This window comes from Alosa sapidissima, chromosome 7, assembly GCF_018492685.1.
Source record: "Alosa sapidissima isolate fAloSap1 chromosome 7, fAloSap1.pri, whole genome shotgun sequence".
In the NCBI taxonomy this organism is placed as follows: Eukaryota; Metazoa; Chordata; class Actinopteri; order Clupeiformes; family Clupeidae; genus Alosa; species Alosa sapidissima.
In genome coordinates this window covers 27,565,027-27,577,874 of record NC_055963.1, presented here as the reverse complement: position 1 = coordinate 27,577,874, position 12,848 = coordinate 27,565,027, and the positions used below count along the sequence as shown (strand labels likewise).

At 45.4% G+C, this 12,848-nt stretch overlaps 1 protein-coding gene across 4 annotated transcripts in view; it reads right to left on the bottom strand.

Moving 5' to 3' along the window:
- The window catches only part of ptpn11b (protein tyrosine phosphatase non-receptor type 11b), a 36,780-nt gene that overhangs the window by 5,957 nt on the left and 17,975 nt on the right, over positions 1–12,848 (bottom strand). For 3 of the 4 annotated variants that reach the window (XM_042097986.1, XM_042097988.1, XM_042097984.1), the window contains exons 3-15: positions 8,072–8,266; positions 5,461–5,653; positions 5,052–5,168; positions 4,417–4,530; positions 3,809–3,905; positions 3,542–3,621; positions 3,200–3,355; positions 2,868–2,999; positions 2,506–2,660; positions 2,134–2,201; positions 1,416–1,567; positions 686–792; positions 43–165 (exon numbers count right to left, since the gene is read on the bottom strand). In XM_042097986.1, coding sequence (XP_041953920.1) covers positions 81–165; positions 686–792; positions 1,416–1,567; positions 2,134–2,201; positions 2,506–2,660; positions 2,868–2,999; positions 3,200–3,355; positions 3,542–3,621; positions 3,809–3,905; positions 4,417–4,530; positions 5,052–5,168; positions 5,461–5,653; positions 8,072–8,266 — 1,651 coding nt within the window. In that variant the 3' untranslated portion in view covers positions 43–80. The remainder of the gene's footprint in view (positions 1–42; positions 166–685; positions 793–1,415; positions 1,568–2,133; positions 2,202–2,505; positions 2,661–2,867; positions 3,000–3,199; positions 3,356–3,541; positions 3,622–3,808; positions 3,906–4,416; positions 4,531–5,051; positions 5,169–5,460; positions 5,654–8,071; positions 8,267–12,848) is intronic. The other variant, XM_042097985.1, reaches the window with a different exon arrangement.

The window sequence follows — 12,848 nt, the reverse complement described above, 5'->3', positions numbered from 1 at the left end:
GTGCGTGTGTGCGTGTGTGTGTGTGTGTGTGAGGGTACTCACAGAGAGAGAAAGAGAAGAGAGACTGCATCCTGGAGGACCTATCTCCTGGTGTTACTGCTCCCACAGCTCTTTGGGCTTTTGATGTTCAGGTTCTCATACACGCTGGACGAGTCGTCGTTCATCCTGTGTGGCGAGAGAGAGAGAGAGAGGGGATCAAGGAACAGCCCATCAGGGGGAGATCATCACAGACAGCTGGATGTGGGCCAGAACTGGACCAGATCCACACTAGATCCTCACCAGAGGTGAATGGTTTGAGTGGGTGGAGGGAGGATGCTTAAGGCTCATTAAGCTGACTTCCTCATGGTTCCCAAAAGGAACAGAAACACTGCAGGAAATACAGACGCTTATGGCTCAAACTCCTCAGTTAAGCATGCACTGAGTGTGTGTATGTGTGTGTGTGTGTGTGTGTGTGTGTGTGTGTGTGTGAGAGAGAGAGAGAGAGAGAGAGAGAGAGTGTGTGTGTAAGAGAGAGAGAGAGTGTGTGTATGTGTGTGTGTGTGTGTGTGTGTGTGTGTGTGTGTGTGTGTGTGTGAGAGAGAGAGAGAGAGAGAGAGAGTGTGTGTGTAAGAGAGAGAGAGAGTGTGTGTATGTGTGTGTGTGTGTGTGTGTGTGTGTGTGTGTGTGTGTGTGTGTGTACACTTACACTGAGGAGGAGCGTGAGGAGGTCATGCTCATGTTGGGCTTTACTCTGGCGTTCGTCATAGGAGGATACTTGATATTGGAGTACTCCCTCTCCTTCGTCTTGTTCCTCTGCAAAAACATCCATTAGATGTCAATAAGACAGTCAATAAGGCCAGATAATGACCCCATACATTTGTGTCAGCAATAATACTGATACACAGAATGACAAATACCATGTTTGTGTTCACTGCTGCATTCACAACATTACAAACTTTAAACATAGCTTAGAAACTAAAAACAAATAACACTTAAAAAGTGTTTTAAACTTCATTAAAGTAGTTTATATCACACTGTGAACTGTGGCAAATTGATGGATATATTTGAGTACATGTTACTGCAAAATCATGATATGAACGCATGCAATGGCAGTGCACTCATGAAGTCATTAATTAATCTCTGATTAGTTCGTTTTATATCTACACCAGGCTTGGTTTTGACTCAGCAGGAGAATAATTTTTACAGGTCATGATCAGCATGTTGCATTACCTGTAATTGTAATCCTAATTAATATACTGTATGATTAATTGTGTGCGTGTGTGTGGGTGGAATCGAAATGACTGTACAGAATTCTGCTGTAGGCTACAGCATGCTTTATGCAAGTCAATTACGACAGCTATTCCATATATAAACTTCTTCCAGACCCCCGCCCCCGTAACTGGCCCAGGCTGCAGGTGGTGCTGGATGAGCTATACCTGCTCCTCCTCCAGTCTCTTCTGGGCGGTGTCGATGTACTGCTGCACGGCCATGTAGATGAACTTGTACTGGGCCTCCGTCTGCACCATGCCTGACCGCTGCTGTCGCACCTGCTGGATGGTCTTGGGGATGTCAATGTCGCAGTCCAGCCCTGAAGTGCACAGAAAAACAGAAGGAAAATAGAGCTCACTTACAGTAGTTCAACCTGAAGAAAAAAAAGGACCTGGAAACTGGCAACTCAATTGATTTACACAGAACAAATTGACACTTTAAACTACTCCTAGATTATAAAACACTCACTGTTTGAAAATTAAGTATGAAAGTCGGGACATTCACACAATGCTACAGCCCAGACGCATTCTGAATTATGTTAATCTCTCTCTGACACACATACACAGACACACACACACACAGACACACACACACACACACACTGCTGAGACTCTACGCAGCATGTGGCAATGAAGGAACATTGCCGTCAGTGATCCTCAATGCCTAATCACTGACAAATGATCTATTTATGCAGATCTGATGGGGGATGTAATGCGGTAATTGTCCGGCGCGTGCCACCAGAACCACTGTAATCAAACTCCTGCTGAGGGATGTGGCAGAGGCAGAGTGATGGAACAGCGCTCTCAAGATGAAGCGCTGGAGGCAGCGCGCCTCTACATGAATGCAAATGCAACATAAAATGATGATATGGATGATATTCTATACCTTGTCTGTTGATGATGTCAATGAGAATGTCGATCACAATGATGGTTCCTGTTCTTCCAATCCCTGCACTGGGGAAACAGCCAAGATAGTTGACACTTGGATTAAAGGTGTAATGCTGGTTGAGCTGGAGGTGGTGAAATTGGCATGTTGTTGTTCAAAGTAATGCTGACTGACATCAGAAGCAATTATGTATCTAGTTATGTAACAAAAAAATTGTTTTCTGACGAAAAGGTTACATTTTGATACTGCTTCTTAGATTTGACCTCTCTGAAACTGATACAACTTGCTTTGATTTTCTTATCAAATAAATATTACTTGGTATTCGTGACACTGTATGCTGTGCATGGAATCCAACTAGCTCACGTTTTTTACCTGCAGTGGACTATAATGGGTCCTGTCTCTGGAATAGCTCCCTGGGTCCGGTTGACCTGCTCCAAAAAGCTCAGAACCCCCCCAGGTTCATTGGGCACGCCGTGGTCCGGCCAGCTCAGGTACTGGAAGTGCCAGATGTACCTGGGCGGTTCCCTCTGTCAACAGAACGCGGATCAGAACCCAGTGAGAACATGACACTACGTAGTGCGAAAGCAGGGGATAATGCCAACATTTCAGGAACCTAGAACAGCGTGTGCCCCCATCTAAAGTTGCTCTACATTTTCTGCTGCAAGCCAAGCGTTACAGAAGAGGACTTTAAATAACCCAACAGAGAGCCTTGAGCTCAGTGATGGAACGCTCACCTTGTCTGTTCGAGTCACCTCCAGCTCTCTCAGGATGTAGTCCTGAGCTGTGTGTTCCTCGATGTTCTTCACACTCACTTTGCCAAACTCCCTGGTGGAGTTGGTGTCTGGCCAGTACCGTACGCACTTATTCTGTCAGAGAGATTAAAAAAAAAATAAGCGTGTGTCACTTTTGTCCTTGAGGGGACTGATAACAAGACCTTGATGCATCTCCACGTGGATAACAACAGTGTGTGTGTGTGTGTGTATGTATGTGTGTGTGTGTGTGTGTGTGTGTGTGTGTGTGTGTGTGTGTGTGTGTGTGTGTGTGCGCGTGTGTGTGTGTGTCTTACCCTTCCTCGCTCCATCTCCTTGGTGGTCATTACAATGACGTGTGTGTTCTCCTGGTACACCATCTTCCAGAAGTCCATCACCGTGTTCTGCAAGCAACCTTGAGTGGCGATGAAGACTTTCCCCTCGTCCATATGCCGTCCATCTTCCTGCATACACTGACAGAAAGCATTCAACCAGACGTATGACACCCCAAAACAGGACAGGACAGGACTTTGCCTCAAGTCACAATGAGATAGTATGGTAAAAAAAGACTTGACAAAGTGCAACTGTCATTAAACACTCAAGCTATGAGACAGGACCCTGTCAAGGGCAGTGTCCCTCAGTGCACTTGGTAAACTCACTCGGATGTAGTTGGCGTTGATGTAGTCCGAGCAGGACACCTCTGGGTCTGCCTCCCTTACGATCACACGGGTGGTGTCGACTGGAGAGAGCATTTCACAAGTGGTGAGCAAAGTGACAGAGGCACGCACAAGTCAATTAATAGAGGTACTGGTACAAATATGCAGGATGACTACCAAATACAACTAATCAAAACAATTTCAACCTCTCACGCTTTGAGCACACACAAAAAGCTCACAAAGTTAAAAGTGTGTGACTTTGCGACTCACATGGCAGGATGTTCTTGTAGCGGTTCTTGCTCTTGTTCTCCGGCCTCTGGCCCTCTTTCCTGGGATAGAGGAGCTTGCACTCCTGCTGCTGCAGCATCTGGGGACGCGGAGCAGAGGACACTGGGGCTCATTCCCGTCCCGCTGTTTCATGACCCCATTACCCCACACTATTACTACACCATCATGCAACGCAGTGCAACACAGCCTCCCCCACCCCCAGTTAGAAATAGACTTCAAAACGCCGAACGTCCTCTGAACTGCCTCCCAAGGACCCTCTGTCTGACAGCAAAGACTAAACATGGAGCTTCACATGCTGTGGCTACAAAGGCAGTGAGAGGGAGAGAAGTGGCACTTTTGACACGGTGCCCAACAGCACCCTCTTGAGGTCCCCAGGGAGAAGATCGAGTGTGTAGCCTTCTTTAGAAAGACCACGAGGGGTCATGAGAATACCAGGGACAGAGGGTTCAAACAGAGCACCAGTGTACTCAGGAGGGGGAGCTGAGTGATAACTCAGAAAAGCCGTGCTGAGCGAGTTAAAAAGGCGTGGGCGCAGGAGAGATCTTTTATTTAAGCTTTGGTCGTAATACTGATCAGGACACTTTAGATACCTCAAATTCCTCCCAGAATCCTTGCTTGGGTTTCTCAGAGTTGTCAGCCACTTTGTTCAGCTCCCGCACACGGTTCTCGATGTTTGCTGCGTTTATTCTTGTTGCATTAAAGGGCTTCCATGTGAGAAGGGGAATATGAAAAACAAAACAAAGAAGGCAAACAGAAATAAGACATAACCTTAACACAAAAGCTATTGTTCTCCACAAGTGAACAATCAATGGAGGAAGAACTGTGCATGAAACACAGGGCAATAAAACTGGAGCCCCACTTCTGTGCTACTGTATTTTTTATGAGTTTTATTTCTCACTTCTGTGCCAGCAACCCAAGCCTTCCTTCATATCAACTGCTTTTGTTACTTCTATATTATTTGTTATCTGAACACAGAGATGTTTGCTCTGTTTTTCACAAACATCATGTGCAATAGTGATTTAATCAAAAGGCTTTCATGGTACTCTCATGACAAAGGTTAATGGCACTCTTGTATTTGCACCCAATTGTTTGAGCACATTGGGATCCACTTTAAGTCGTGTATCAAGAAAGCTGCATTTCATTCTTTTTTATCGATCTTCTTTACACCATGAGGACCCTCTATCCTACACACAATGTTACCCAGCATGCACTGTGCTGTGCTTACCTGTTTCAGGTGCACCACGATGCCACTCTTTTCCACCATGGGGTTCTTCTTATAGTGTTCCACCAGATCCGCCAGGGTGTCAAACCTCTCTCCTCCACCCACATCGTACTTGCCATCCTGTTTAACCAGGCAGAACATATTATGGAATCCACTGTCCTGCACTGCATAACCCGCAATAGTTCAGATTATCAGCAAACTATCTGTTGACAATGTTATAACACTCAATTTATGGTTAAGGTTAAGGATAGGGGTTGGATTTGGTAATGGTGTTGTTTAGTAGTGTTCAACAACAATACTGAATTTGAATCTTAACAGTCAATCTTTCCATTTGAATACTGAATTTGAATCCATTTGAATACTGTTCTCTTACTTGGTACCAGATCATGACGTGTGTGAGGGGTTCTCTTACTTGGTACCGGATCATGACGTGTGTGACTTTGGTCTTGCGGTCCACGTTCTCGTGCTTCTCCTCGTTGGTGAGGACGGACAGTACAAAGTCGCCCGGCTTGCTCTGACTCTCGCGCACCAGGAAGCTGCCCGGTTTGCCCTTCTCTGTGAGAAGCTTCTCTGCATCACGCCCGGAGAGGTGCCCATGGTACCATCTAAGAAAGGACACACACACACACCCCATGTGAGAGGCCATGTACAGTGCCCATGAAAAGTTTTCACCCCATTGGATATTCTCCCCTTTTATTGCCTATAAATGGAATCATGGCCAATATAATTAGAATTTTATACAAAAAAAATAATGTTCTCGTTAATTCAGAAAATCAGAATAACTTGTTAATTCAGAGAAACAGGGCTGTTTTTCTGTATTGATGAGATAGTTAACTCAACAATTCAGAAAAACAGGATGTGCCAAGTCATTAATTCAGACAAACAGGGTGCATTTTTATTTGATTTGTCATGAATGCAATACGCTTCCGTACTTATGATCTTATCTTACCTTAATAATTTTCGGTGACATTTATCCATTCATCAGTAAAGCCATGTATAGACATGAATTGAACAATACTAGCTAGTTAGATATTATCCTGACTGTCATCAGGGCACCAAAATAAAAAAAAAAATTTTTACGTTTTGCCTGGCGAACCTAACCTCATCTGGTTATTTAGGCTGCTAAGGTCGTTTGTGCAACGGAATTTCTTATAAGATAAGAAAATGACAAAACCTTAAATACTTGAGAGAAAATGATAAGGAAACCGAAGTAGAATAGGCTACTTAAATGTGTTTGTGCAGCCGATTTTATTTTAAGGGGGCCTTAAATCAGATTTTAAGGGAACCTGAACAAGGTGTTTTGTGCAACCGGCCAGTCTCTCATGTTAACTATGTCTGAATATCCACCACGTCTGTTTTTGAATTAACTTACCTGTTGAAATGTATTAGGACTAGGCTACGGCCGACGGTGGGTTCCCCAAGCAATTTACCTCACGTAGCATTTTCATCATTCGCCTTTGATTTCGACTGACACTTCACTTCGTTCAAACTACGGGGTAGAGTGGACGCAGCATGGCTAGAGACACGTATGACTCATTGCATATTAATGAGACTTCCCATAACCGTATGAATATGAATGAGAAGTCCCGTAGCACCCCACAAGACGAAAATCATTCATTCAAGCCATTTACTCTGTTTTCTTGATCGCTCTGCCCTGGTCAAATGACATGGAAGGGTTTGTTTACTAGTAGTGCCAATGGAGAATGCTTCAGCTTTTGCCACTCGGAAGAATGTATATTGTTATTGTGACGTCATGGTAAATTCTCGTATATGGAATTCCTTTCAGGTGGAAAGTATGTCAGAGACATATGGCTTTGATGTGTTTGATCACATCTCACTGGGGGTAGGAGGTATGTGTACCATTATATGTTTAAGTAGATATGCCAGTCTCCCACTCTCTGAGAGATGCATTTGAGATCAAATACACACACACACTCTCTCTCTCTCTCTCTCTCTCTCTCTCACACACACACACACACACACACACACACCCCATATGGATGTGGTTGAGAAAGGACCGAGAATAAAGGTGTCTGTTGGAAAGCGTTTCCACATCATGTGGTAATGAGAGGCAGATGAACCTGTAAATGTGTGTGTCTGCGTGTGTGTGTGTGTTTGTGTGTGTGTGTGTGTGTGTCTGCGTGCGTGTGTGTGTGTGTGTGTGTGTATGTGTGTCTGTATGTGAGTGTGTGTGTGTGTGTCTGTGTGTGACTGTCTGTATGTGTGTGTGTGTGTGTGTGTGTAGGTGGTGTCGGCTAGGAAACCTTCAAGAAACATGTCTGTTTCTTGAAAATAAGGCACTAAATATACACACAAGTGGAAACACTGAAAATGTTCAACTGTGAAACACTGCGCGTTACATGCCTAGTGCTAAATAGTGGAGTGCTTTCTGCTGTAGCTAAGCTATTTTGTTCTTGGAACAGAACCTGCACATAACTGCATGATTGGCCTGCTTGACAATGAATCTCATGAATCATTCAGATGAATCATTCAAGGTGCGTGTGCTCATTCTAAGTGTACAGTTCTAATTCCGATCAAATTCACCACTTCTTCTCATCACCCCACAGATTCGGGTGAACATTGTGCTGACCACAACCTCAGTGACCTAAACTCAGCCAGCCACAATGACGGCCAATATTACCCACTAAGAGCTGTCAAACCACCAATCAGATTATCCACATGACACAAATGACCCTGTGAACAATACATACTACCAGTACCTGTATTATTACTTGTTTAATCTAGTGATCTGTGCTATGCTATGTGTAATGTGTTTCATACGATGATCATTTTAAATTGTATCAGTTTAGCTGACATTGACTTACAATGCTGTGTCAATCACATGTGCATTATGCATTTGGGGCAAAAAGTCCTCTGCTCTCCTGCAGTGCCCTAAAGGAAGCTCTAGAGGGCGCACTACTCTACTCCCTTTCACACCCTATCCAACAGACCATGATGGGTGCTGCACTGGATGATGTGTGCTGGACACTGCACTGGGCTGGACTCAACCACTGGTCAGTTACCTCTCTGATGTGGGGTCTTTGCAGTTGAGGGGGTACTTGAGCTCGATGACATCGCCGTTCCTCTCGCGCAGCAGGTCGTGCTGTTCCGTGTAGTACTGCACCAGCTCAGCCAGCGTGGCAAACTTCTCCCCGCCGTAAAGATCGTAGTAGTCCCCTGAATTCTGGATCTTAATGTGGGTGACCTCATCGTTACGTCTACAGAGGGAGAGAGAGTGAGACGGTGTTGTTTATAATGTGTAGGTGGGGAACCTAATCCTGTGAAATAAAAAGAGAGTAAACAGGATAGACAGGACAACCACCGAAACTGAAGGGCAAGTGAGCGAAAGAGAAAGAAAGAGAGAGAAACAGGAAGATGGAAACAGAGGCAGAGAGAGAGAGAGAGAGAGAGAGAGAGAGAGAGAGAGAGAGAGAGAGAGAGAGAGAGAGAGAGAGAGACAGTTGCACAGACAGTTCATACAGCTTAAACACCACAATAAAATGGATTGTAGTTGGATTTTGAAAAGGATTTTCCAGCCAAAACACATTTGTGAGCCCAGGAAAAAAAATACGGCAGGTTTATGGGTTTTGGCTTAATACCTTATTCACCCACAATCACCTAAAGACATTCTTATCGGCTTATGGGAACAAATTACAGGACAGATTTTTCTCAGGGTTATTCGGGCTCATGTAAAGTAACCATCAAACAGAAAACAACCATATGGGGAGTGTTAAAAACAGAGAAGGAACATTTTGTGGAACATCTTGTGTGAGATACACATAAACCCCTCCAATCCAAAAAAAAATATTTCCCCCCCCTGTTCGGTTAGTTTCAGCGATTCGGCAGCAGCAGCAGCAGCTCACAGTGAGCCATGAGGCTTAGAACACCAACTGACAAAAGGGACAAAAGGCAAAACACCTGCGCTCTTCTGGCTGCTGCTGCCAGCTTGGCACCGTCACCAAAACCACAGCTCACTAGATGCACACACAGATCATATCATATCAGCTCATGGCTCCCATGGCTTGTCATGCCAGAAAAAAATAATGCCGCCATGACAGCCTGCCAATGGAAAGAAAAAGAAGAAGAAGAAGAAGAAGAACTCAGCCGAGGAAGAAAAAAATAAATAAGATGAAAGTGTTACAAATATGAGCTGTCTTGTTCACAATAACCTTCTGTTCCTGCAAACGTAATATATGGAAAAGGGAGTGGATGAGGTGAAATAAATCTCATCATCCTCCTCTCTCTCTCTCTCCTGCCTGGCTCCCTGAGTGTCTGTGCCTTGGCCTCCCTCATCCATCGTTATTGTTCTATCTTTCATAAATCTGCACTCTGGGCAGCCTGTAATTGCATTATGGATGTTTCCATGGAGCAGGGAGCAGCGCGCCCCTCATCAGCGCCGGCTAATGGTTACTGACTGCCGCGCCACGCATGAGTGTGTGTGTGTGTGTATGTGTGTGTGTGTGTGTGTGTGTGTGTGCAGAGCCAACTGTTGGCCTGTGTGTGCATTTGTGCGCATGTCTGTAAATGTGTGTGTGGAGCCCACTGACAGCCCGTGTGTGTGTCGGCATATGTGTGTGTGTGTGTGTGTGTGTGTGTGTGTGTGTGAGAGAGTTTGCGTATGTGTTTGTGTGTGTGTCGGCCTGCCTGCAAGCCTGCATGGCTGGCTGGCTGGCTGTGGCAGCTTTAATGCAATCACAGCGCACGCAAAGACACAAATAACAAATCCCAGTCCAATTGAGTCTCTGCACTCTCACTCTCATAAGGACAGACGGCATGCCGCTCCGCTCAGTGCAGTCTGATGGATGTGCATTGACCTGGATGCCATTCAAAACACACAGCAACTGAGAGATAGAGTAACTGAGAGAGAGAGATGATGATGTGGGAGTTATGTGACGTGTGTGTGTGTGAGTGTGTGTATGTGTGTGTGTGTGTGTGTGTGTGTGTGTGTGTGTGTGTGTGTGTGTGTGTGTGTGTGTGTTTGTGTGTGTGTGTGTGTGTGTGTGTGCTGTTGGGAGTGCTGAACTGCAAGTATGTGACCTCAAGAGGATAATCATTGGATGTCTGCTGCGATCTTGTCCTCGTCATTTAGTGGCCGAAAAACTTGCAAACTTGTCCAATCTCTGGCAAATCTGCTTCTGCTAGGGCCATTTTGTCCCTCTGAACACAGCAAAGAAAGAAGTAAAATAATAACTGCTCAAATACATTCTAAAGTGCAAATACTACTTAAGATGTCAAAGCAAAGACTAAATGATGTAAAAGTCAATGCCTTGTAAAATGAACATCTGGGAAATACAACATGTTTAGTTCAGCATACACACTGTACATTGCCTCATGAGCAAAATCTCTCTTGTTGTTCAAAAGCAAAAGAAGACTCAAGGCTGTTAGACTTTTTCCACGTGTCTCCTCAACCTGCTGTTGAGGAGACAAGTCTACCACACTTGGGATGTTGCTATGGGTAAAAACATTAGCCAAGCGAACACAAATAAATATAGTAACTGATGTATCACACACTTGAAACTCCCCATGGTAATACAGACGACTAAGTGAGCATACTGAATGAAAGATGGTGTGTGCTTTTAACCTGGCACTCGTGGTCCAAATCAATCACAATGGCTGGTATGGTATCTGATCCCTCCCCTCGTATTTTGTGGCACTGACCAAGGGGAGCGTGCAGGACATATCGTCCTCGGAACCCAACCCAAATCCCTCGGTTACCAAGGATGCTTGTTTGCTTTCCTCCTGCTCACTCACTTCTCCCTGTTTGAGTCATTTCGCCATTTTATACCCAGTTCAGTGTGGGTCCATCATTGATTTTTTTGCTGTTCCATCAGGTCAGCCCTGCGCTGCGCTGTGCTCGCTGGTCAGTGAGACAGGAGAAACAGAACGGCCCAACCAATGCCCGTCTGTCTCTCTGGGAGCCGCTTTAATCACCCCCCCCCCATCCCCCCCCCACACACACACACACACACACAAAACCCACACACACACACACACAACCCCCCCCCCCCCCCCCACACACACACACACAAACAAACCCCCCCCCCCCCACACACACACACAAAAACACACACACACACACACACACACACAAAAACACACACACACACAAAAACACACACACACACACACACACACACACAAAAACACACACACACACACACACACACACTCTCCCCCTCCCCTAGATAACGTGCCTGCTGCTCTCCATCTCCAGCAGCCAATGCCATTTAGCTCGCCCTCCTCCTCATGGAGTCTGGCCATTGCGACTAAAGTCAGTCAGAGATTATGTTTGGACATGCACTGCCCGGGATCAATGGTGAGGATCTATAAATAGCTCAGCGGCAGTGGAAATATTTACAGTGAATTGAGGCAATCGGCTATTACATAATTGGGAATCGAGAGGGAGGGGAATCTATATTCAGCACAAGGGGCAAGGGCATTTCAGACTTCTCTCTCTCTCTCTCTCTCTCTCTCTCTTTCTCTCTCTCTCTTTCTGTCACTGTCTTTTCTTTCTCTCTCTGGACTGGAGAGGTCTGTTTCGAAAGGAGGCCTTGCGGTCTGGACTGGGATTCCCATCGGTTGTGGACAGCCAGAGGTCACATCTACAGAGAGGACCCATTCACATCTGGAGGATGCACACTAAGCCGTCTCAGGGCAAGGACCCTCAGGCCTTCCACCTCTGCTCTCTGCTCCACTCCTGCCTGTCAGTACTCTTCTCCTGGGGCAGCCGTGGCCTACTGGTTAGGGCTTCGGACTTGTAACCGGAGGGTTGCCGGTTCGAACTCCGACCAGTAGGAATGGCTGAAGTGCCCTTGAGCAAGGCACCTAACCCCTCACTGCTCCCCGACGGGTTAGGTGCGTCGGTATTAGTTTGTGCTTCTGTTCACTGTGTGCTGAGTGTGTTTCACTAATTCACGGATTGGGATAAATGCAGAGACCAAATTTCCCTCACGGGATCAAAAGAGTATATATATTTATACTTCTCACCCGCCAAACTAATCAACACTTACAGTATCCACAAGAGTGACAACACACTTTCCATTATTCACACACACAAACTATTAACGTCAGTAGAGATCAACTGTGAGTAATTCTGAATGCTGTAGTTTTATGGTTTGTTTATGTTAATGGATGCATCATCATGTAAATCGTTGTTCCCAGTAACAAGCATAATTCAATGTGCAAGTCAACACGAACAAACCATTAACCTCAACATTACCAACATTAGTGAGATGAAGTGCTCCTGTTTTTGTTTACCACAGCATGGAATCAGTGTTAGTTACAGGATGCCTGTATGTCTAATGTGTGGCCCACTGATTTAACTGTTCAGGTCTGACTGAGTCTAGTCTCGGCACGCAGAGAGAGAGTACAATAAACAGGCCTCTACTCGTGGTAGACTGGCAGAAAAATGGAGAGAGGACGAGATAGAAAGAGAGAGAGAGAGAGAGAGAGAGAGAGAGAGAGAGAGAGAGAGAGAGAGAGAGAGAGAGAGAGAGAGAGAGAGAGATAGAGATTGAGAGAGCGAGAGATAGAGAGAGTGAGAGAGTGGGAGAGAGAGAGAGGAGACAGACAGGAAAGAGATGATAATGGTGTGATGCAGTCCCTCTGAGTCCATTTGTGTGATAGGGATGCTTTATCAAATACTGTAATGCCCTTGTAAGGGGAGACTTTCTTAATGACTTTGTAATTACCTTCTCTCCCGTTATGAAAATGCACTCTATGAACAATGTGTGTGTGTGTCTGTGTGTCTGTGTGTCTGTGTGTGTGTTTCTGTGAGAGGGCTAAGAGTGCAAGTGAAAG